Source organism: Culex quinquefasciatus, chromosome 3, assembly GCF_015732765.1.
Source record: "Culex quinquefasciatus strain JHB chromosome 3, VPISU_Cqui_1.0_pri_paternal, whole genome shotgun sequence".
NCBI lineage: Eukaryota > Metazoa > Arthropoda > Insecta > Diptera > Culicidae > Culex > Culex quinquefasciatus.
This window is the reverse complement of record NC_051863.1, coordinates 120,024,410-120,051,385: the sequence shown is the minus strand read 5'-3', so window position 1 is coordinate 120,051,385 and position 26,976 is coordinate 120,024,410. Positions and strand designations below refer to the sequence as shown.

Genomic DNA, 26,976 nt, shown 5'->3' with positions numbered 1-26,976 from the left:
CAACAGAGAAAAAATGTGCATAAATTATATAAATGTTTAAAGACAACATCTATAAGAGAATTTCCCTTCTTCAAGTTAAATAAAAAAAATGATGGGAAAATTGAATAAAAAAACTTAATTGCAAAATATTTAAAGAAAAGCAACATCGACATCCATTCGCCCAAAATACAGGATCGAGAGTATAATTCCACCAATATTTATAGAGAGCTCAATGCTAAACTCGATAGAATAATGGTACCAACTCTCACCGGCAAAACAATTAATTTAATTAATTAATTGAAACAGTAAATCTGCAACAAGAGTCATACATCGAAATCTGACTACTCTTGTGTCACCAAGCTGCTGTGGCCAAGGCAGTTTAGTCATTGAGTTAGTCTATTAAAGATCTCTGGTTCAATTCCCGTAGAGAACACTTTTTGTTTTGAAGGATGAACTTTTTCTTGAAAATGGACTCGAGGGCATAATTCTCTCGGTCATCTAGAACTGTGTTCTCTGTGTCTGTGAATCTTTCCGCTAGTCTCGTGTCGGATGAGTGCTGCCCAGTTCTGGGGGTTCTTTAGATTAAATTAGAAAAAAGAAGGGAAAAATGTAAATTTATTTAGAGATTTCCTTCTTCAAGTAAAATTTTGATCAAAAGAAGGGAAAATTGCATTATAAAAGCTCAATTGTCGAAGATTTGAAGAGGTTTTTCTCATCATGAATTTCATATAAAAGAAGGGAAAATTTCATTTAAAAAATTACTGCTAATTATATTGAATGGGAAAAAATCTTAAGCTAACAAGAGATATTTTCTTCTTTATACTAATTATTTAATAAAAAAATCAAAATTTCATTGAAAAGATTTATTGTGAATTATTCAAAAACGAAAGAATTTAATATTGGGGAAAAAATATAGAGATACCTAATTTTTTATAGAAAAAAAAGGTAAAAAATATACATTTTCATTCGTGAAAATGACAAATACTTAACAAAAAAAAACAAGCTTGTAATAATTATGCCAAACGTCCACTATGCCAAACGTCCTTGATGGTTTTTTAACGAATTATGCCAAACGTCCATTATGCCAAATGTCCATTATGCCAAACGTCCCTGATGTCTTGGACCAATTATGCCAAACGTCCATTATGCCAAACGTCCATCTTGAAAGCCCGTTATGCCAAATGTCCATTATGCCAAATGGGGTACACCCGCATTCAATTAAGTCCGATTTTGGGTTCCATTTCGCCCACTGTGCGGTATTTTCAAAATGTAGGGGGTAATTTGATCCCCCTTTCAACATTTTGAAGAAATCTTAAGCAAAATGTTTCTTATTCATACAAACTTTTAATTTTCTATAAGTTACAGCAATTTAACATTAAACATGTACGTTTGTTTTCAAGTATAACAAGTTTAGCATGTAAAATATTTAAAAACTTATAATTTTCTTTTTCAGACCAAAATTGGGCATGTTTACAAAAGCTGTTAATTTTTGTTTACAAATCTTTTGAAAAATAGTTCAAACTGCAGTTAGTTATGTACAACTATACTAAAGGAAACTTTGTACGAAAACCCAGCCCAATTATTTAATCTTGAGGCTGATTCCAGTGACTGCAAAAATGTAGGGATCAAGTCTCCCTAAACGCACTTTTTTAAACAATTGATTGTAAAAATAGTATGACGATAAATTTAACGTCAAATGCGTAAGGGTTTTGGAGTTGATATGTTTATCAAACAATTCATGCATAAAAAATATTTTTTTGAATAATTTTTGAGTGTTATCTATACTTATCAAAATAAAGAAAAAAGATCTCTTGGAAGTTTTTTTGCAGCACTTCTTAGAAAAATGTGTGTAACTCAATCTAAACATTTTTTTTTTGCAATTCCGTCGTGAAACTACTTACTTTTCCTGTCATTCTTGAACGACGAAATAGCCTACTTTTCTGTACCAAAAATAACAGAATCGAATAGCAACACTTTTCAAAATAAATGCTGAAAAATTCTTCTTTTCAGCACTCAAATGGGTGCTGAAAAGTTGAACATTTCAGCACATGTTTCGAAAAGTGACAATTTTCAACATTTTTTTGATTTAAACGATTTATTGAAAAAATACATGAAAATTTGACATAAATTTTCACTCAGTGTGTGTTTTTTGGAATTGCAAAAAATGTTGTATGGCACTCATTGCAAAACTTGATTTTTTCAGCACTCTTCGTATTTATCCAACTCGGTGAACCTTGTTGGATAAATGTACGACTCGTGCTGAAAAAATCCTCTTTTTGCAACTTGTTGCATAAACTACTATTAATTCATCAAGTCTCCCCGGGGATCAAGTCTCACCACTCTCCCCTACGCTAAGAGAAATTTTCACACCCGCTAAACGCAAATTAAAAAAACTCAATAAATGTTAAGGTATTCAATAATGTAAATGAACAGCTCCTGTCTCAACCAATCAGCTGCAAAGCCGTGTCCTGAAATTCTCGCCAAAAAGTGCCATTTTGTATCATCTTAATTAAACAAAGTGAATTTAATAAAAACTACTTCGGTGGAGTCACTGGTTGGCAGTTGGACTCACAATCCAAAGGTTGTCAGTTTGAATCCTGGGGATGGAAGGAAACTAGATGTAAAAAGATCCATGTCATCGGACGCCTAGGTTCGAGTAGAAATCTTGCGATAGACATCACCAAGACCTGTGAGTTGTAGAGCGAATTGTTTTGTTTTTAGAGTTTCATTTGATTTGAAACAACGGGTTTTTTGCTGGTTTCATTTATTTTCTTCTTTGAACATTATTTTTTTAATAAATTGGTTATACATGTTAAAATGATTCAAAATAAATTAAACTGTATTGTCTAAATTACTTACATTTCAAAGCAGTTTGGAGCATTTCGTAGAATAAAATAAAATCTTACATTACAGTAGCATCTAAGCAGATCTCCTTACATTAATATCATACATCACATTTGCGTTGTTTGCTCAACTCTAATCCTTAAATCTACTAAATTCCGATCCCGTTCCGATCACTGATCCCCGCTGTCATTATTGGCCAGCGTGCACACGCAGCAGCTCGGGAACCAGTACGTGTCCACGTACAGCGATTGGCCGTCGCTGTCCAGCGTCAGCAGCCGTTTCTGGGAGAACTTTTGCTCGCACCGGGAGTTGTACCCGTTCGGCAGGATGCACAGGTTGGAGCACTCCGTTGACCTGGATTTTAAGTAGAGGAGGAAAAAAGCAGGAATATATAGGGGAAAATTATTATTGTTGGTATGGATTTGTGCGAGATTAATTGCGGAGTGCTGATGGGGGAGCTACCCTACATATTTGTTATGAATCTATGCTCGTTTATTCAAGTGGAAAATTTCGGTCTTTGGAACATCAATGGACCCCAAAGTGTTTGTATGAAAGTTAAGGGAAATAGGGAAAATAAACGTTTAAAATGCCGAGGGGTTCGCCAGTGTGTCACTAGCGTACCCCTTCGATAAACGGGCTTTCACTCAGGTTTTACAGGTGAGGTGACAATTAACGCTAGCATTTTTTTTCTAGGGGAATGCCCAGCCCACCCGAAGGACACCTGATTTTGTTCCGTGGGGTTCGGTCCGCTGGAACCCCTAACTTGAGGAATCGGTTACGTAACTCTCCCTTCTTGAAGCGCGCGCGCGCTCAAACACATGAACGCTCGTGTTTTCCCAAGGTGGTTCTTCCCATTTTGAATGGTGAACTTGAAAATTCTCCCTTAATTTTGCATGAAAACACTTGCACACGCACTTCTCGTTGCGGACAGGATGAAGGAATTTTTCGATGAATAAATGCGGAACGCATTCATGGTTTCCCTCTGCAATGGTTTAAATGCGATTGGGGATATGTTTTGAATGTAGAATGTATTATACCGTTAAGGTAATATATTTTAGTTATTTCCGGTTTTATAATTAAAATTGAGAATGTTATTTTCAACACAAACATTTCAAAATAAAATCTCGAAAATCAAAGATTCAACAAACTTTTAGCAACTCAATATTTTATAATTTATTCAAAAAAAATATAATTCAACAACAATTTTTATTTCCATTTGAAATCATTAGTTTTGATAAAACTCAACCCAAATTAAATCAGGATCCAAAAACCTCTACTCGACGGTACTTATACCCTATATTCATAATTTACGACCGCATCGCAAAAGCCAAAGGCCTCCCCCTAGTTTTCGCGGTAATTTCTCTCTCTCTCTCTCTCTCTCTATCTCTACAGTAGGTACCTAAGAAAATTAAAACTGGGGCTGGACCCTCTCGTCAAGTGGCAATGCCTGAAGGGGTTTATTGCATGAGTTTGCATATATCTAGCATAGCATTCTAGCAAATATAAAAGCCATCTCGGATTTTTTTTAACGTTATTAAACCGCAGCAAATAATAAATCGTGTGTTTGTGTGCTCCTAGGTCAGTAATGTTATTAAAGAGAGATAAGTGACATCGGAGGGGAAAATATGTAAGCAACAACGATCGAATTAGAGCGGCTTTCCACTTCTCGTGGAATGGATGACTTCGACGAGCAGAAAAGCGAGGAAGGAAAGTCAGAGCGGTATGCTGGGAAAAAGCACTTAGGGCAGCCCTCTGTCACTGCCGCCATGTTTATGAAACCAAAACATTCGATAGCGAACATAAAAAACACAAAGAAGAAAACCACGGTGTCTACTGTCAGATTTTGAAAAATAAACAAAGTGCAGAGAAGTTTTTTTTAAATAATGTTCTTTTTCACAAGTTACACTTGCTGCATGTCCAGGACTCTTTAAAGAATGTTACTTCCGAGTGGAAATTGTCAATCCCCGGTCCCAGATTTTCCCGGTCGAATCGGATTTTTGCTTAAAATTGGTTAAAACTACTCCTGCTTCTCCGGCTGCTCATCCCGCCATCCGATTCAAGAGCTCCTTCGACTCCGGCCTCATACACACACATAATATGTCCGGAAATCTGCCCTAGATAAACAGGACCACTCACGTGACCACTTCAACCGAATTTTGTAAAAAAATTACACCAAAATATTATTTTTGGTTAACCTCTTTCGCGTTCACCATTTCCCTATTTTGATGTAAACAATCAGAATACACCAATACTACTTCATCCAAAGCTTTGTTGATGGTGGGCTCTTCACACATACTAATGCACATTCTCTATCCAATGCATTGTTTATGGTGGGCTCTTCACACATACTAATGCGTGGGCTCTTCGAGGTTTTGGTGACTGTCAAACGTTCCAGACGTTTACAGTGGTGCCAGAGGGCTGACTTAGGGAGAGTCGAAGAGAGTAATGGAGATTACGCTAGTCGCCACCAGGCTGCGAGCGCGGTGAAAGCTTAGGATGCAGTTGGTTTCATTTGGAACTGGTCATTCGTTTTTGAAAGAAAAATAAATGCTTAGATTTTCATTGAGAGCTTACAAGATTTACCCTGTTAAAAAAATAAGATTAGCTAGATTAAATGTACTGAATTTTCGATCTAACTATTCCTACATTTTCCTAAAATATTTTCATTGAAATGTTGAAATTCTGACATGTTAACCCTCTACTGCCCATTTTTTTCGAAATTTTTATTTTTCCGAAAACTTTACTTCTTTTGTTTTATGTTTTTCTTGTTTCATTGTTAGTAATTTAATTTGCATTTATCTTGATTACTTTATGTTTGTTTTGGTAGTATTTGGGCTATTCTACCACCTCTACCAACTCTTGTCATGTTTTTACAGTCACTTTTTCAATTTTTTGCTTGTTTTTCACATTTTTTGCTTTAAAATGGCACCATTATCGTTTAAATTGTAAAAAAAATACGTAGAGGCATAATCTGGGACGCAAGAAAATTACTGCACTTCTTTTTACTTAAAATATAGGAAATGTTAGTAAAACACAGCCAAAGCTGACCCCTAAAAAATACACATTCAAAAACATTGGCAAAGTTGCATAAAACAAGTAAAACCTCCAACCAATAATTTTTCTAAATATTAGGAGTTCTTCTTTCCAATGCTTTTGAGAGATAAAAAATTGATTCTTGGCGATTTTTAAAATGGAAGCTTGTCTAAAGGCGGGGTTGGGTTGAAGAGGATTTATTATTTTTTCATTTTATTTTTAAAATTTAATAAACTCTAATAGGGAAACAACATCTAATTCCTGCGTGCCTGTAATGTTGTCATAAAAAATATATAAAAAAACATACACTGGGTGAGAGGCAACCATGCACAATCCTATTTAACATAATTAATGATATCTCTTCAATTCCAATCCAATTTCAATTCATCCAATTTGATCATGGTGAGCAAAAGTGTAAAAAAAACTAAATTTTGCTTAAGTTTTTTGTCTTCCTCAAGGTGCCACTGTGGTCGAGAACGCGAAATTAAGTGGAAAAGTATTTTCAAAAAAATGTAAGGTTTTAGAGTTTTGAGTCTTCAGAAGAGTTTTTGCAATTAGAAAGGGGCAAAAAATCGAATTTTGGACATATTTTGGGTTTATATAACTGACTTGTCAAAAAATAAAAATGTTTGCTTTATTGAGGTTTTGCATCGCGACCGTGTTTCAAATGTAGGTGGCGCCAAAATGAGGTTACTTGCCAAAAATCGCATTCCTTTCTGCTGAATTAAAGAACAAAATCGCTTATTTCTCATGATTCCCTGCATCAATCTTAATGAAACAAGTTTCAAAAGACGAGAAAAATGTTTTGCTTTAAAATAATGAACATCAATTTTTGGGCGCGCAAAAATTTGTGAACTTTTTCTTTAAAAAACATGTTTTGGAACACGAAAAAATGAGTTTCGCCGTATATAAAAATGAAATAAACAGTTATATATAGGGTTAGTGAATTTTCACGATTTCGCGGACAGCGTGAAATTCGTAAAATTTGAAGATTTCCGTGAAATCTCGTGAAATTTGTCAATTTTCTCAAATCAATTCTTTAAAATAATAACATAATCAATATTTTTTTCATTAATGACTTTTTAAGTAAGTGTTATTAGTTTTCAATTGAAAATGATGATATGAACCATTTGGAAAATTGTTGGAAAACCCTACATTAACATGAAATTGATAGAACATTTACTAAGAAGTGAATGCAGCGAAAACTAAAATGATGTTAACAAAAATCAATAAAAGAAAAAAATATAATCTCGCATTTTTTTATAAATTCTGTATTTTTCAACCGAAACTTGTTAAAAAGTGATATTTTTTTAGAAATTATCTAATAGCAAACATGCTTGTGAAAGTAACATCCAGTTGAAAAACTTCGTCTTTCCCTTTTCCTCCGTTCAATGATCTAACCGGAGGAGCAAAAAAAATGGATTGACAAATTGAATTTCATCTGAGTAAAGAAAAATATTAAGTAAATAGATTGCTATTTATTAGGTAAAGTTTATCAATTTTACTAAGAACTAACTTGATTTAGTAATATTTTCATGACCCCTAATAACAATTCAATTATTATTTAATTTGATATTTGAAACATAAAATTTTATGAGAAATTCAAAGAGTCATCCTTGGTTTATTCAACATTAAATTAATATTTATTTGTTAGTTTTTTTTCGATTTAGTTCTTTTTATCTTTAAAGTCACCTCTTAAGAACATTTCACCTCTTTAATTTTCACGATATTTCATTATTTGCGTGAATGGCTCCCGTGGAAATTAAAACAAAATGTTTGTTTTCTGTTCGGATTTTTAATAACATTTTGAAGATTTCGTTACAGATTAAATTATTTTTGCCTATTGATTTTAAATTTATTTTTTGAAAAGTGAGGTGAAAAGTTCATTGAAAACTCAAAAAATATTTTCAACTGGGCAAAATGTCGCAAAAAAGTTATTTTAATTATAAGATTGTTTTGTTGAATTTGGATTTGATATGAAATTCAATAAAATGTAAAGGATAAAATAGTAGCAATCAATGGCCCACGTGGATTTTTTTAAAATTACTATAAGTTTTTTTAGTGTCACGTTAAAATAAAGCTATGATTTGTTAAGTTTATTCAGTTTAAGTACTTTCTGAGATAGTTATTTTAATATTTCTCATGTTCCGCGAAATTTCCGTGAAATTTGGTGTTTTGAAATTAAGGTCCCCATGAAATTTGCAATTTTTGAGCGTGAAAAATCACTAAGCCTAGTTATATAGTTGATAACAGATGTGATAACGTATATCTAACAATTTTCATTGATTTTTGACAGACTTTCTTGCCAAATAGTCCAAATTACTATCTTTTTCTAAATATACAGTTTTCTCATAGAAAAATCAAACAAATATTGGAAATTTATACACCAAATTGTTGGAAATAATTTTTCTCAACCGAATCCTGCATAAGTTTTATAAAAATGTTGATTATGAAGGAAAAAACACATTTTTTCAAAAAATCATAGGTTTACGCTATTTGATCATAGGTGGCGACATGTGTCTTTTAGCTTTGCTGCAAATCCTCTATAAAGCTCTAAAAATGCTCCGAACATCACTTTTCTCTAAAACTTAACCCTGGATTGCCTCGTTCAAAATAAACTGATTTTTGTAGGTTTTCTTAGATGCTTTCTCTAGTGGCAGTGCGTGGCCGAATGGTTACGCTGTCCGCTTTGTAAGCCGATGATTCTGGGTTCGATTCCCATCTGCTCCAACCTTTCATCGGATGAGGAAGTAAAATGTCGGTCCCGGCCTTGGTTGTTAGGCCGTTAAGTCATTCCAGGTGTAGTAGGAGTCGTCTCAATGCCATAAGTACAAACAACATACCAAACCAAGCCTACTACGGTGGAATCGCTGGCGGCGGTTGAACTCGCAATCCAAAGGTCGTCAGTTCAAACACTGGGATGGAAGGTTCCTTGGAAAGAGGTCTGGGTGCTCCCCCCATTTAAGCCTTATGACTCCTGGGTTCGAGCAGAAACTTGCAATAGAGACCACAAAAGACCCAGGGGTCGTTAATGTGGATGGTTTGATTTTTGAGATGCTTTCTCTATATTTGGCTTATAACTGACAATAGAATATATTTTTCAGTGTGGTAGAAACCAAGATAGTAAATTTGATTACGTAAATATAAAAACGACATAAATCAAAAAGCTGTCAAAGGCAAACTTATGGGAAATTGGACGAGCTTTCCGGTAAAAATATTTACGAGACTGAAAAACCAAGTCTGTCAAAAGAAATTGCCAAAAACCACAAGAAAACCGTTTTTTCAACATTTTGATTTTTAAAACCGCTATATCTTCCCAAGGATTGGACATAGGACAATGGTCAATATGGAGACTTTTATGTAAATTTGTCTAGAGAATCGATTCCCACTACCGGTTTTCAAAAATTTTGAAGTTTATACCACTTTTCAAAAAAACAGTTTTAGTAAATGATTTTTGTATTTTTTTTAGGAGAGACATACCATCCTGCATTTTTCGTCAGTCTTTTGGTTATATTTTAGGCTATTTCCTCAAAAATTTTGAACGAAAAAAAATCGTGACATTACCTTTAAATTTAAGTTTTAGACATAAAAATAAAAAAATCTCATAGATGTGGCGTGTATTTTTGTTTCAGTGTATGTTTTCAGAAAGCCCGTCCAATTTCCTACAAGTTTGTCTTTGACCACTTTTTGATACGACGCAACGGCTTCGAGATACAGTAATTTTAAAATTACAAAATACAAAAATATTTAAATACCTTACGCCCTTCTCAAATGTTATTTTCGAGTACTATTGGCTCCATATACACAAAAATGGCTTATATAGGCCTAGGATAACATGTCTACAAAGTTTCATTGAAATCGGAGAGGGTCGGGTACAAAAGTACCAGAAAAAATCCTGATTGAGCTGGATTTGCTCATAGAAAACGTAGATTACGAAATAAATTTGTGATGTCTTCGACAAAGTTGCTTCGATTGCCAAGCCCATCAACTTTCTTGAAAACGATAAAATATTCCTGAATAGTTATATTTTCTAAATCACCCTAATCGTGAACCACTCCAATTTAAAATCTGTAACCACTGTGCACTGAGGTAATGCTACAATCCTTTTTGTAAAAAAAACTTTTTATTAAAAGCTTGGAGACCCACCTTCATGTATACATATCGACTCAGAATCGAGATTGAACAAATGACTGTGTGTATGTTTGTGTATGTTTATGTATGTGACCAGTTTTCTCAACACTGGCATAGCCGATTTTAATCTAACTAGTTTTATTCGACTTGGTTTAAGGTAAAATATAACATAATGCACAATTTAATTGTTTGGAGTCACGATAAGTAGTTCAGATAAGTGGCCAAAAAACAACTCAAATCTCAGTATGTTGTACATCTTCAGTTAGGTCATCATAAGACCTTTCCAATGAGTCCAAAACATTGATGATCTGGAAACCCTGTTGACCACTTAGGTGCCATTTATTTTTTTGATTATTTCAGATGAAATTTGTGTCCCCATTTGTTAAAAATTAGGGGCCCATTTCAGTTATCCTTCGGGCAATCTCATCTACTTTTTGAGCTATTTTTTAGCCGGGCTACTACACAGTTAAAGATTGTATAATTTCGGAAGGTTGAATATTAACTCTTTAATGATGTAATTTTACCTCAATTAAGACTACAAAATTACATTACACCCGAAAAGTGGTAAAATTACATATTTCCAGAGGCAAGATTACACTCTTGTTTTTTTTTTTTTTTTTTCATGAAAGATGTACCCTTTTCCAGATGTTATATTACGATGATTTTTTACTATCTAGATATAAAGTTTTCGAATCTCCCCTTATATTTTGATTTTTTTACTAAGCTACTATTAAGCGTCGGAATTGTTTTGTAGATGGTTCAATACTCACGAGCAAATCTCCGCTTTCACCAACTGTCGTGAATCCTCGTGGTTGACCACGTACATCCAGTTTCCTAAAAAAATAAATAATAAAAAAACAAAACATTTTTCATTACTCAACCCAAGGACATCACATATCAACTCCACAACTAACCCTTGGTATTGAGCGCCGCCTGGGGCGTCACGTACATCTCCCTCGTCTGGCAGAGCTGTGACCGGCCGGCGGTGACCTGTCGCTTCTGGCGTGACCGTGCCAAACTGTCCCGCAGGGCGGTTTCGTTCAGAAGTGGCCGGAATGGGGCCGGTCGTATCTCCAGCTCGGGTGCTAACCGGAACGGTGCCGGTCGGATATCACGCGTGGACGGCTGGTGCTGGAACGGTTGGCCCCTTCGTTCGCTGAGATCCCGGGCAAACCGTCGGAGCCATTCCGCTGGGCTGTACTGGGTCACTGGGGGTGGGTAAAAGTATCCGGTGGCTTGTTGGACCTGCTGCTTGTGGACGATCGGCGCCCGGACGTACGTGTTGAAGTTGAACGAGTTCTGTGGCTTTGGGATGTAGATGGGTTGGGGCACCGGACTACGGTCGTACGACACGACGGTGTTGTCGGTGGGTTGCTTGGTGAGGTCGTACGAGTAGCCCTCGTGGGTCGATGAGGACGGCGGGGGAGGTCGGTATGCCGGAGGTCCGTAACTACCGCCGTAAAAGTGGTGATAATGATGATCTTCCTCCCAGCTGCGGTGCGCGTTGAACTCAACACGTGCTTCGTCAGCCAAGATGCGATGGAAGCCGAACTTTTCCACCAGATTGGTTATCAGCGGTCTGTGGACAAAGACAAGTTGAGAAGATCGTCAGCAGGTTTATGGAAACAGACAAAACGTATTTGAACTCCGCTTCTCACCATTCAATGAGCATGATCTGCGTTGCAGAGTGCTCAAAGGTTAATAAGCCTTTCGGAGATTTGTTGTTATTTATCTGTTTCAATTGAATTATGTCACACCGTTTCGATTCCAAGAGGCATGAGATGTTTAAAATGATCATAATTACATTATATATTATTTTACAATGAATTGGATTCGAGCTGACTTGATCAAATAATAAAACAATTTTTTTTACGCACAAAAGAAATGTAAAAAATATACGATTGGGAAACTGATCTGCTTTATTTCTTCAAGAAAAATTCATTGGTTAAAACATCTCACAATTATAGATTGCTTTTTCAAAACCATCAATGCACCATGGGTTTCCTATGTACATAGGACCTTTTGAAAAAGTAAGCGAGAATTAAGAGCGAGTCCCCGTACAGGGCACTCCCTTTTGTTATGGACGTCGTTAAGACCTCACCAATCTGCCAGAAATTTTGCAGCGGTTGTTTGGACAGATATAAATAGCTTCTGGGCCTAACATGAGTACTCTAGGTCAATGTAAAGTGGGGCAAATCAGGACACCGAGTTTGAAGGCTTAGAAAGCTCATAGATATTAAACGTCTATACAGCAATTCCATTTGAAAAGAGCCTAAACCAAAAAAAAAGTTCTCCGATCGGGCTCAAAATTTTTCTGGGGGTTCCTTGGCCAAAATAATTAGACCCGTATTTTTTTGTTTGGCCATTAGGGTGACCTACGCCGTGTTAGGGTGGTTCGAAAAATGGCAATTTTCGTCGATTTTCGCAAAAACCACTTTTTCTAAAATCATATCTCGCGCCATTTCATCCGAATTTAGCTGTCTTAGACGCAAAGAAAAGTGATGAGTTTGGCTATTTGGGAAAAATAGTAAAGTCCCAAAATCTAGCTTAACTATTGAAAAAGTCATATGAAAACTTAAAATGGCGTTTTGACCGTGTCTGAACCAAAGAGCCTATGTCTGAAAATATTTTTATCGGATTCCTCGGAAAATTTTACATAACATGTCTAAAAATTGGCGATGTCGAACCGTACGTTTCGAGATATGATTTTTGAAAAAAACTGCGTTTTCGACGCGCCACGCGCAAAACGGAAAATTACGAAATCGGCAAAAATCAACTTTTCCACTAAAACTGCGATAACTTTAAAATTTCAGCGATGACCTATAGATGTTATGGTACCAAAAGTTGCGTCTTTCAATTACAAAAATTTTGATACCCAAACATCTATAGGTCATCGCTGAAATTTTAAAGTTATCGCAGTTTTAGTGAAAAAAGTTGATTTTTTGCCGATTTCGTCATTTTCCGTTTTTGCGCGTGGCGCGTCGAAAATGCAGTTTTATTTTCAAAAATCGTATCTCCAAAACGTACGGTTCGACATCGCCAATTTTGATATGTTATGTGAAATTTTCGAGGAATCCGATAAAATATTTTCAGACATAGGCTCTTTGGTCCAGACACGGTCAAAACGCCATTTTAAGTTTTCATACGACTTTTCAATAGTTAAGCTAGATTTTGGGACTTTCTACTATTTTTCTCAAATAGCCAAACTCATCACCTTTCTTTGCATCTAAGACAGCTAAAATCGGATGAAATGGCGCGGAGATTTTAGAAAAAGTGGTTTTGCGAAAATCGACGAAAATTGCCATTTTTCGAACCACCCTAACACGGCGTAGGTCACCCTAATGGCCAAACAAAAAAATACGGGTCTAATTATTTTGGCCAAGGAACCCCCAGAAAAATTTTGAGCCCGATCGGAGAACTTTTTTTTTGGTTTAGGCTCTTTTCAAATGGAATTGCTGTATAACTAACGCAAAATTCAATTGAGAGTCAAAATTAAAAAAAAAACTAACCTAATCCACCTATGTGGTTGATGCCTTCCTCACTTTTTACCAAAAATGGGTAATATGAGTGGTTTGGACACACATTTCAGCTTTTTTTAGTTCCGGAAAAAACACAGATATAACTTATGTGGTAATAACTCGAGACAGGGTTGCCAGATCTTCGATGTTTTGGACTCATTGGAAAGGCCTTTCAAAACCAACCAACTAACCAACGATGGGTCGGATGATGGATCCGGACATAGTTTACATACATTTAAGAGAGATCCGGCTTCAAAAAAGTACATAAATATCACTTAAGTGGTCATAACTCGAGACAGTGTTGCCAGATCTTCTATGTTTTGGAATCATTGGAAAGGCCTTTCAATTGAATAACCAACGATGGGTCGGATGATGGATCCGGACATCGTTTACGTGCATATAATTGAGATCCGGATATTTGCGAAAACACGTTTTTATACATAACTTTTGAACTACTTATCGAAACTTCAAACAATTCAAAAGCGATGTAAGGGACCTTAAACCAAGTCGAATGCAACTGGTTCGATCAAAATCGGTTCAGCCAGTGCTGAGAAAACTCAGTGAGAATTTTGGTCACATACATACATACACACACACATACACACACACAGACATTTGTTCAGTTTTCGATTCTGAGTCGATATGTACACATGAAGGTGGGTCTAGAAGCTTTTAATAAAAAGTTCATTTTCAGAGCAGGATTATAGCCTTACCTCAGTGAGGAAGGCAAAACACCTGAAAGGGCTACAAAATCCAACTAACTGAAGTGTCGTATAGTTGATTGCCGAGCTTAAATATGTCACTCTAAAGTGATTTAGACTTTTTAGATCCATGACTGCGGCCATATTGTGGTGATTGAGAATTGAGAGCATTCATTTGGTAATTTAATAGGCAATCAATCATTTAAATTTTACTAAAAAGGGGCGCAAAACTCTTATGTGTCGTTAGAGCACGAAAATAAAAAAAAATATACGAGAAAACCCAAACTTTGAATTCCACAATAGTTTAACAAATTTTCTATAAAGTTTGTACGCTAATCTAGCGTGTTTTCTTATATCAGTGACGTTTTTCGCACACTTGACCCAGAATTGTCAATACGATATAGGAAACAAAATCACGTCTCATTGCTTCTTGCACTTTTCGGGCACAAAACTCCCACGTGACAATCTCTCAACAAGAGTTTACTCCCGTGCTGAATCACGCAGCTCGTCATTCAGAAATCTTCACCCGAAACCATACAACCTGGCCATGACATGACAAAATCTACTTTTTTCAACCGTCGCAACCATTCACCCGTAAATAACTCTTGAAACAAAAAAAAAAAATATCAGTCAACTTACGTCGGATAGTCTTCGTTCTGAGTGCAGAAAGTCTTCCCCGGTGATGCACATTTTGGCGTCATTCCGGGTGGAGCCGGAACAAACGTACACGGAGCCTGCCCGTAGAGGCCACACTTTTTCTGCTGTTGATAGGCCGATGCCAGGGCCAGTTGCTGCAGCACGCAAAGCTGTTTGAAAGTAGAAAAAAAGATTAGTTATAAATACACATTGACGATTAAGGGTTAACCGTAGGAAGACTTACCGCGAGCATCACCGGTGCCAAAGTGCTGCTCATGATCAACGCCCTAGCTTGCGTCGCGTGCCAACGCTTTGTTTGTGATAAGCTGTTTATGGGAAACGGAATTTGCTGTTTTGTACCCGCCAGTGCAACTACTGTTCAATCAAAGCTGACAGCGTTTTCCCATTGCACTACTTTACTAGTGGTAGCGGGCGATTATCTAAAACAAATAAGAGAACACTAATTTTAAATAAGAGCAATTCTCTACGAAATCGGTCTTTTTTCTTCAATTTTAATTTTTGTATTTTTTAATCCGGCTGAAACTTTTTTGGTGCCTTCGGTATGCCCAAAGAAGCCATTTTGCATCATTAGTTTGTCCATATAATTTTCCATACAAATTTGGCAGCTGTCCATACAAAATGATGTACGAAAATTCAAAAATTTGTATCTTTCGAAGGAATTTTTGATCGATTTGGTGTCTTCGGCAAAGTTGTAGGTATGGATACGGACTACACTGGAAAAAATGGTACACGGTAAAAATTGGTGATTTTTATTTAACATTTATCACTAAAACTTGATTTGCAAAAAACACTATTTTTAATTTTTTTTATTTTTTGATATGTTTTAGAGGACATAAAAAGCCAACTTTTCAGAAATTTCCAGGTTGTGCAAAAAATCATTGACCGAGTTATGATTTTTTTAATCAATACAAATTTTTTCTAAAAATCGAAATTTTGGTCGCAAAAATTTTTCAACTTCATTTTTCGATGTAAAATTGAATTTGCAATCAAGAAGTACTTTAGTGAAATTTTGATGAAGTGCACCGTTTTCAAGTTATAGCCATTTTTATGTAACTTTTTTCAAAATAGTCGCAGTTTTTCATTTTTTTAAATTAGTGCACATGTTTGCCCACTATTGAAAAAAATATTTTTGAAAAGCTGAGAAAATTCTTTATATTTTGCTTCATCAGACTTTGTTGATACGACCTTTAGTTGCTGAGATATTGCAAGGCAAAGGTTTAAAAACAGGAAAATTGATGTTTTCTAAGTCTCACACAAACAGCCCACCATTTTTCAATGTCGATATCTCAGCAACTAATGGTCCGATTTTCAATGTTATTATATGAAACATTTGTAAAATTTTCCGATCTTTTCGAAAACAATATTTTCAAAATTTTTAAACAAAGACTAACATTTTAAAAGGGCGAAATATTGAATGTTTGGCCTTTTTGAAATGTTTGTCTTGATTTGAAAATTTTGAAAATATTGTTTTCGAAAAGATCGGAAAATTTCACAAATGTTTCATATTATAACATTGAAAATCGGACCATTAGTTGCTGAAATATCGACATTGAAAAATGGTGGGCTGTTTGTGTAAGACTTAGAAAACATCAATTTTCCTGTTTTTAAACCTTTGCCTTGCAATATCTCAGCAACTAAAGGTCGTATCAACAAAGTCCGATGGAGAATTTTCTCAGCTTTTCAAAATATTTTTTCAAAAGTGGGCAAACATGTGCACTAAAAAAATGAAAACTGCGACTATTTTGAAAAAGTTACTAAAAATGGCTATAACTTGAAAACGGTGCTCTATCAAAAAATCACTAAAGTACTTTTTGATTGCAAATTCAATTTTACATCGAAAATGAAGTTGAAAAATTTTGCGAACAAAATTTAAATTTTGAAAAATTAGTATTGATTAAAAAATTCATAACTCGGTCAATGATTTTGCACAACCTGAAATTTCTTTTATGTCCTCTAAAACATATCAAAAATAAAAAAATAAAAATAGTGTTTTTTGCAAATCAAGTTTTAGTGATAAAAGTTAAATAAAAAATCACCAAATTTTTTTTACCGTGTACCATTTTTTCCAGTGTAGTCCGTATCCATACCTACAACTTTGCCGAAGACACCAAATCGATCAAAAAATTCCTTCAAAAGATACAGATTTTTGAATTTTCGTACATCATTTTTGTATGGACAGCTGCCAAATTTGTATGGAAAATTATATGGACAAACTTATGATGCAAAATGGCTTCTTTGGGCATACCGAAGGCACCAAAAAAGTTTCAGCCGGATTAAAAAATACAAAAAAAAATCGAATGACCGAAATCCTAAAGAACTGCTCATAAGCCTTTAATGTGTTACAGGTAATTCCGGTAAATTAAATTGATCCGCTAGCTAATTAACAAATATCAACCTAAATGCACTCATTCTCACTTGTTCCAGAACCAGGATTTTGTGAATGAAATTTGTACGCGACTGACGCTGATTTATTGCTTTTCATCACGGTACGAACAGTTGAGACGCGTGAATTATCTTAACTCATGGAATATATCTGGCACTTATCAGTCATTTTGCTGACAGAATCTTTTAAATAGTATTTATTAGTCGAAATAAATCTAGAGGGTGCACTAATTGGGAACATATACGCTTCTAAGCTGGATGACACGGAGGTTAAGGGCACGTGCCATTTCTATTATAGATATTATAGAGCAGGCCTGCCTAACCTTTTTGGCTCAATTTTAACATTTTGATCGTCAAAATTGCAATTGTCATTTTTTTCATGATTTATTTGAAGGAATCGGTTTACAGATGACAAGTGAACATAACAAAAGCTTGAACAAATATTTCTGCAGGTCGTTTTGCCTTCCTCACTGAGGTAAGGCTATAATCCTGCTCTAAAAATGAACTTCGTATAAAAACGTCGTAGACCCACTTTCATGTATACATATCGACTCAGAATCGAAAACTGAACAAATGTCTGTGTGTATGTGTGTGTGTATGTGTGTGTGTATGTGTGTGTGTATGTGTGTGTGTATGTATGTATGTGACCAACAAACTAGCTCATGTTTCTCGGCACTGGCTGAACCGATTTGACCCGAACTTGTTGCATTCGACTTGGTTTAGGGTCCCATAGATCGAGTTTTATACAGATTGAAGTTTTGATAAGTAGTTCAAAAGTTATGTATAAAAATGTGTTTTCACATATATTTGGATCTCACTTAAATGTATGTAAACTATGTCCGGATCCATCATCCGACCCATTGGTGGTTAGGTTATCAAAATACCTTTCCAATGAGTCTAAAACATTATAGATCTGGCAACCCTGTCTCGAGATATGGCCACTTAAGTGATATTGATGTACTTTTTTACTCCGGATCAAAAAAAGAGAAAATTTTTGTATCTGAAAGAGTTGAAATTTCATATCAACCATTGTTGGTAATAAGTGAGGAAGGCTCCAATCACATAGGTGGATTAAGTTAGTTTTTATGCATGTTTCTATTGTGAAATTGTCTCAGGAACACGAATATGATAAAATTATCACCGAGCAAAAATTTACAATAAAAAAATTCACTAAAAGCAAAAATGTATATTTAATATGTTAAACTGCCTTATCCAAAGCGTTCTCAGTTTCAGATGGTAGTCCCAGATGTCCCCTACAAGCTGCAGGTCGAACCGAGTTGATATCTGGATGAAACACTTTTTTATTCGAGTTTGAAAAATATGCTATTTTTTCACTAAAATGTCAATAACTCCCTTCAGATTTAATCAATTTGAATGTTTCTCCCTGCATTTTGTTGCATTTTTCAAGCTCTTTCTGATGCATTTTGAATTTTGAAAATAAATTGAATTTTGCCTAAGTTATAGCCTTTCTAAGATTTTTGACGTTTCAAACTTTGTGTCCCGATTTGCCCCACTTCCCGTTGACCTAGAGTGCTCATATTTTGGCCAGATGCAGGCAGATTGGTGAGGTCCAAACGACGTCCCATACAAAGGGGTATACCCTGTTCGTGGACTCGCTCTTAAGTGCTTCGCACGTGTTTTGTTTATAGAATAAAAGATGGGCGGCCAAAAGAGGCCTGTTTTGTTTTCAAGTGACGAAAAAATGCCTCAGAAGTGGGTGAAATTTAGTGAATTTTAATAGCAACCCGAGTTTATGAATCCTTGAAACGCAGTGATAATATCGGAGTAAGATTATTCAATATTTTGTCGCAGATGCGATTCATAGTTATTGATAATTCGTCTTAAACATTTCAAAATGCGTCATAAACATGGGCTTTGCGGGAGATAAAGCGCTAACTGAAATGTTAGAAACGAATTATGCCAATCTCGATTTCAACCCTCTTCTTAATACTTGCTACTTCTTGGGAGCATTTTGCGAACAGTAAATTGGTTCCGATTTGACAGTTCTAAATTGAGGCCGCTTTGCAAACAACTATTCAGCACGCAGGTCATTAGTCTTGGTTACAATATTCCACTACTCCCAAATATAATACTATCAAGACGTCAAGACGAAAATTATGGTTTTCTAATAAAAAAATATAAAAGTATTCTTAACAATAAAAGTCAAAATTCAAATAAACCTTCAACAATAGATTTCGGAACTATAAAAAATATTCCCATAAATTTTTAAACAGATTTCTCATTTACTAGTGTCAAGTCCACTAATAAAAACTAACTTAATCCACCTATGTGGTTGATGCCTTCCTCACTCTTTACCAACAATGGGTAATATGAGTGGTTTGGACACATATTTCAGCTATTTTTTTAGGTCCAGAAAAATAAGTACACAGATATAACTTAAGTTGTCATAACTCGAGACAGGGTTGCCAGATTTTCAATGTTGTGGACTCGTTGGAAAGGTCTCTCGATTATCTAGCCAACGATGGGTCGGATGATGGATCCGGACATCGTTTACATGCATTTAAGTAAGATCCGGCTTCAAAAAAGTACATAAATATCACTTAAGTGGTCATAACTCGAGACAGGGATGCCAGATTTTCAATTATGTAGACTCGTTAGAAAGGTCTCTCGATTACCTAATCAATGATTGGTCGGATGGTGGTTCCGGACATCGTTTACATACATTTAAGTGAGATCCGGCTTCAAAAAAGTACATAAATATCACTTAAGTGGTCATAACTCGAGACAGGGTTGCCAGATCTTCAATGTTGTGGATTCGTTGGAAAGATCTCTTGATTACCTAACCAATGCTGGGTCGGATGATGGATCCGGACATCGTTTACATACATTTAAGTGAGATCCGGCTTCAAAAAAGTACATAAATACCACTTAAGTGGTCATAACTCGAGACAGGATTGCCAGATCTTCGATGTTGTGGACTCATTGGAAAGGTCTCTTGATTACCTAACCAACGATGGGTCGGATGATGGTTCCGGACATCGTTTACATACATTTAAGTAAGATCCGGCTTCAAAAAAGTACATAAATATCACTTAAGTGGTCATAACTCGAGACAGGGTTGCCAGATCTTCGATGTTGTGGACTCATTGGTAAAGTCTCTTGATTACCTAACCAATGATGGGTTGGATTATGGATCCGGACATCGTTTACATACATTTAAGTGAGATCCGGCTTCAAAAAAGTACATAAATACCACTTAAGTGGTCATAACTCGAGACAGGGTTGCCAGATCTTCGATGTTGTGGACTTGTTTGAAAGGTCTTTTGATTACCTAACCAACGATGGGTTGGATTATGGATCCGGACATCGTTTACATACATTTAAGTAAGATCCGGCTTCAAAAAAGTACATAAATATCACTTAAGTGGTCATAACTCGAGACAGGGTTGCCAGATTTTCAATTATGTGGACTCGTTGAAAAGGTCTCTTGATTACCTAACCAACGATGGGTCAGATAATGGTTCCGGACATCGTTTACATACATTTAAGTGAGATTCGGCTTCAAAAAAGTACATAAATATCACTTAAGTGGTCATAACTCGAGACAGGGTTGCCAGATCTTCAATGTTAAGGATTCGTTGGAAAGGTCTCTTGATTACCTAACCAACGATGGGTCGAATGATGAATTTGGACATCGTTTACATGCATTTAAGTGAGATCCGGCTTCAAAAAAGTCCATAAATATCACTTAAGTAGTCATAACTCGAGACAGGGTTGCCAGATCTTCGATGTTGTGGACTTGTTTGAAAGGTCTTTTGATTACCTAACCAACGATGGGTTGGATGATAGAACCGGACATCGTTTACACGCATATAATTGAGATCCGGATAATTGTGAAAACACATTTTTATACATAACTTTTGAACTACTTATCGAAACTTCAAACAATTCAATAGCGATGTATGGGACCCTAAACCAAGTCGATTGCAATTGGTTTGACCAAAATCGGTTCAGCCAGTGCTGAGAAAACTTGGCAAGATTTTTGAACACATACATACATACACACACACACACATACACACACACACACATACACACCCACACACAGACATTTGTTCAGTTTTCGATTCTGAGTCGATATGTATATATGAAGGTGGGTCTTCGAGCTTTTAATAAAAACTTCATTTTTAGAGCAGGATTATAGCCCAAGTAGCACTCATAACTTGTCGACTGTTGAATAATAGTTAGACAATTGTTTTTGATAAACATACGAGAAAAAATCTGAACATAACTTAAATAACAGTTTGTTTCACTGCTTGTATAACTGACTTGTGTAACTATCGTGTTTTGTGCCACAAAAGTGTTAAAACACAGTCAACTTCACTCTTTTCCAACAAAACACAACATAGGAAAAATTCTCACCTATTTGGAGGGTTCCATCCAATTTGCTGATTTACACTGTTTAAACAATTTATTTTGGAACACCTTCGATAAAAACTTGCTTGCTCACTTCCGTTTGAGGTATTTATCACTTGATTTCAGTCGAAAACGCTTTTTATGAGCTGTAATTAAACGTCAAAATCCTGAAATGCCATGATGCTGTTCCCTCATCTGCATTGTTTTCCTCGAAAACAGTTTGTTGAATAAGAATAATATTGCACTGTTTGTTTCACTGCTTATCTAACATTGTCATGTGACGCATCTTCTGAAAAATGGGCGTGGCCAACCATTCTATAAATAACCTTAGGTTTTCTCGCTTTGTTACACAAATATTATCGGAGAATAGGTTATATAACTGATATTCAACAAACATATTCAACTTGACATTGCGTGTTGTTAGGTGGTGTTAATTTGTACGTGAGGTATTTAGAGTTTCAATAATGTTTATTTATCAAAGATTGCAATAATTTTAATTGTTGACCGATTATTTATAAAAATATCGCCGATAAAAGCTACAAAAAATATCAGCTTACGGAATTCATGATAGAGAAAACAACAAATTAAAATCACACCAATTTTCAATGTTACTCCGTGGTACGGTAATCGAAAAGACAGTTGAAACGGTTTGTTATAACAAAGTTACATAATGGAGTTATAACAACTGACTTGAAACAAACTTATGTAACTTTATTTCCAATGACAGCCTTTTCTGGAGTTAAATTGTATAGCTCACTGCAGTATAACAAAGCTGACAGCAGCCTTCTTATTGACGTTTAGGCCAGCTTGTTAACTATGAAGCCTCGTGGAGAGATGTGGAAGCACGCCTGGACCTGCTGTGGAGATAACAACAAGTCGTCGAAGTCATCGGATCGAATCTTGGGAAAGACGAAGTTCATCAAAAAAATTAAAATCTAAAAGTTTAAGAGGGTTTCAAGAATCACAGTTAGAGAGCGCGAAAATATTATTTTTTTTATCATACAATTTCAATTTTTTTCTAAATATATCGGGCAGAAACAAGCGTACCAAAATAGTCAGAGATACTATTCATATTGGCTTCGTCTTTGATTGAAATTCTGATAAGAACTGTTTGTTTACATGTAAGTTGGGTAACGGTTCGACAACTGTTTTCAATCTATCTTTCCTTTTCAGTGTGCGCTTTGATTTGACAGCACAGCCTTTAACCACGCCCCCTTTTTTCGTTGAATCTCTTGTTAGCTAGCACAGTGTTGTCAGATACATTTGTACAACTTACTCTGATAACTTGTATCTTATTCTGGCAAGTTATACAACAGAAAAATGTGCGCTTTTTCCAATGCACAAGAGTTGTAGAACAAGTTGTGGTAACGAGGCCGTTCGGTTATACAACCAGTTGGGAAACACGTTTATCTGACAAAGTGTGTTGCTTGGGAGCCTTACCTCAGTGAGGAAGGCAAAACTGATTTATAGTTCGACAAAATCAAAATATAACATACTTAAAAATATGTTTTCAAACAAAAACATAAACTTCCTAGTACCCACCTTTTTTTTAAATTATGGAAAAAGATGTTATTAGAGAAAAAGTTAAAAAAAAAGATATTGCGTCTTCAATCTTCTTTAAAAAATGTAGAAAAGCATAAAAAGTTAAATCAAGCAGCAAAACCATTTTAAAAACAAAATCTGGGTAAAATTGGTCAAATTGTCGATTTTTATAAGAAAAATGTTTTCTGTTGAATATAGACCTACACACTCTTTCAAATTTCAATGTACAAAATAATTCAAACCTTGAGGATTTTTTTATATATTAAGGGGTTACATACATGTACATCATCAAAAATGTCAGAGGTTGGTCGTTGGTTTTTCATATAAAAAAATCGTCAGTTATTGATTTTTGTGTCTTTTAAAAAAGCAAAATTTCAAAATCATGCTTCGTCATGCACACGGGATATGTCTTGGGAGTCTTCACCCCAAATTTCAGCCAATTTGGTCCATCCCATTTTGAGATAACGTGGCACCCGTAAATTAACTCGGTGGGAAAACGTTCACAAAGTTTGACAGTTCGCTTTGCGCATGGCAAAATTGTGAACTTTAATCGTCTCTTACTCAGTTCAGCCACGAATTATCTTCATGAAATTTTCAGGAGTGATAGAAAATCATCTTTTTAGTGAATTTAGTGAACTTTCTGCAATATAAAATTTTATGATTTTCTACATGTATGTAACCCCTTAAGGCATATCAAGGCATTTAAACAAATCGAAACATCTAAGGGTTAAACTCAGTGCATGAAAGCCACCGCTCAGATTTACGGTAAATTAAAAACTTTAATTTGTCTTCTCCCACGAGACACAATACTGTCGCGAGGTGCTAATTGATTATACCAACATTGCAGATTCTGTGTACGTACAACACTAATTGCACTTTAAGTCTGCCTACTCTGTAGCGCACTGCAAAGCCATGTACAAATGTTGTAGTTACAGCTCATTTGCATTACTTGGTCGTAACTAAGGTCTCTTGCAGATTTAACATTTCTGGATCTCACATTAAAATGTTATCTCTGTGCACAAATAGATCACTCGGAGATGATTTTCGTCTTTTCTGCTACCAACTTTATTACCATATTTTACCACTCATTGAACTGCATCCTTTAACGGCAAGCCCCCCTCGCGTAATGAGCCACAATTGTTATGCATAGGAATTCACAGTCACACGAACCAGTTTCTCAAGATCAAAGTGCGATGCATCGATGACCGTTTGTGGAGGAGGGTTCGTCACCTATTTTCCTGAGCCCAGCTGGGCATTCAAGTCTTTCTCAATCGTCATCGTTAAAAAAACGGTTTTACGCTGGCATTGTTTCGAGATTGGGATTTCACAAGAATCACTTCTTCGACCAAATCAGCTGCCCCGAGCAGGGGTAAATAACACGGGAATATCAAATTTTGGTATTACTTGGGCAAATAACAGCGACCAAAATGTGCCCTTGGTTGCCCAGTAATAGATGGTAAAATACCATGAAATCATACCAAAATCTTGTATGTGGAAGGGCACAACAATACCAAACCATGTTATTCCAAGGGTAAAATAATACCTCAAAATAAAACCATTTCAATACCAAGTTGAGGTCTTCTGGATTTTTGAACATTGCTTGAATACCAAAACTTGGTGTTGCCATGGTTTTATTTTTAGGTATTCCCGCGCCCTTGGAAAATCATATTTTGGTATTTCTGTGGTCTTTCACATACATGATTTAGGTATGATTTCATGGTATTTTACCATCTATTACTGGGCAACCAAGAGCACATTATGGTCGCTGGTATTTGAACAAGTAATACCAAAATTTGGTATTTTCATACCATTTTTAGTGCAGCAGTTGCAGTTAGTGAAAAACGGAAATTATTTATATGCAACAGCCAAATCTACTCACCTGATGATTCCATGTTGTTATTAGTGATATTCTTCACCACACCGAATGCATTTGTCATTGATGAACGGTCTGTGCTTGAAAATCTTGAAGCTTCTGAAAAATAACAAGATTGAAAAATAAGTATTATTAAAATGAAACTGAATTGAAATTCACCAAAATTCATTAATCTGTCGATTGACTCGTTTTTCAAAGTATTTGGTTATCCCGACTTAGAGATATTTCAACGTTTTTGAAAAAATATTAGTGGGTATATCACACTAATTTTTAAAATCATCTTTAACATTTTTGGGTTTCAAGTCATTTTAGCGCAAAATTAATTAACTCGTAAAATTTTTTTAACAAATTTCCCATAGTTTCAGAGAAAATTGATGAAACCTTTCAATATTCAAATAATACCAAAATGTGCCATCCTGACTAAGAAAATTTTCCACAATTTCAAGTCATTTCTATAGGGGGTATATCAAAAATGTTTAAAATCAAGTTTGAAATTTCCGGTTTTGAATGAATGCATTCGCTTTGAGACATCATTATAGAGCAAAATTAATTATTTTGTCAAAATTGGTCAAAATTTTCCCATAGTTTCAGAGGAATTCGATAAAATACTGTAATACCAAAAGAATACCAAAATGTGGTGTTCGATCATTGACAAATTCTGCAATTTTGCAATATCAAAACAATACCTTAAATTGGTATGATACCACATTTTGCTCTTGCATAATCCTTAAGACAAATTTTAAAGGGTCCAGGAATACCAAAATTTGGTATTGATACCAGAGAAAGGTATTATTACGCATTTCCCTTGTTATTTACCCATGCTCGGGGCTCTTCAAGAAGGGGCTATCACAAGTCTTGTGAATGCGCGGAGATATGTATATTGCACCTTGGCGAAGGACCATTAGCGTGCGCGATTTTGTTTGTTTTCGAATGTTGACGACGCGACCAGAATGCTCGATGAGTGTTGTTGCTTGGTCAATTGCGAGGCATATTTGCGACAGTAAACCGTCAAACGGGATGGTTATTAACCCTTGACGACTGAATTTTGATTTCAATTTAATACCAACGTTATGCAAATTGAATTTAAATCTTTTTTCAATCAATTGCTGAGGTTTTACCAAAAAAAAATAAAGTCTTTTTCAAACCATTTATTTTCAGAAGATGCCAAAAAATTAAAAAGAACATTTGTGCAGTAGAAACAGAAGGTATATTTGAACTAAAAAAAAGAAAAATAAACCATTCTTAAAATGGGCAACTCAGGGTTAGTTACGTAACAGTCCGTGATCAGCTGTTTCTGGCCAACATAGATAAAAATGGGTTCCCGAAGTCACGCGTGCTCATCGTGCGATGGGGTATCGCCCTCAATGGGTTTGGGAATTCCGTCTGTTCGTTTGACGCGTTTGACGATCAATGAGCTCCTCCTGTCTGTGAACGGATTCTCGGGTAATAAAACTCAACTGCTCTCAGCTGATGGTCGCGAAACAAAGTCACCAACCGGTGAGCGACAAACGTCAATGGTTTAAGGTGACCGGAAATTTTCGATTGTTTTACTTGACTTTTTTCAAAATTTTGAATGTTCGACAGAAAATTCTCTGCAATAATTATAACCAAAGTATGAAAATTTAAAAAAAATAAAGACAATTCAAAATCAGCACATTTATTTTTCACAACCATTGAATTTGTTTTAAATGTAAAAAAAAATGAATTTTTGATAATTCTAGCAATTTGATTACCTTTTAGGCTGACTTCAAAATCAGAAATTTAAAAAATTAGCCAATGATTTATATAACTCGCGATCAATTTCCCATCATTATCCTTTAAAAAAATCAGTCTTGAAAGGAGCAAAGCGAAAACTACTTTTTTAACAAACTTGTCCCTGTTCAGTATTTTCCTGGTCACCCTAGCGTATCGATTAATTAACGACGATGACACTCAACTT

General features: G+C 35.5%; 1 protein-coding gene across 1 annotated transcript in view; it reads right to left on the bottom strand.

The window, feature by feature from the left end:
- Positions 1 to 2,778: 2,778 nt before the first annotated feature.
- Positions 2,779 to 26,976, bottom strand: part of LOC6042329 (protein spaetzle 5) — a 28,454-nt gene continuing 4,256 nt past the window's right edge. Inside the window, exons 2-6 of the mRNA XM_001851408.2 lie at positions 15,087 to 15,282; positions 14,846 to 15,012; positions 10,902 to 11,566; positions 10,758 to 10,821; positions 2,779 to 3,177 (exon numbers count right to left, since the gene is read on the bottom strand). Of these exons, the coding sequence (XP_001851460.2) occupies positions 2,994 to 3,177; positions 10,758 to 10,821; positions 10,902 to 11,566; positions 14,846 to 15,012; positions 15,087 to 15,119 (1,113 nt within the window). The 5' untranslated portion in view covers positions 15,120 to 15,282 and the 3' untranslated portion in view covers positions 2,779 to 2,993. The remainder of the gene's footprint in view (positions 3,178 to 10,757; positions 10,822 to 10,901; positions 11,567 to 14,845; positions 15,013 to 15,086; positions 15,283 to 26,976) is intronic.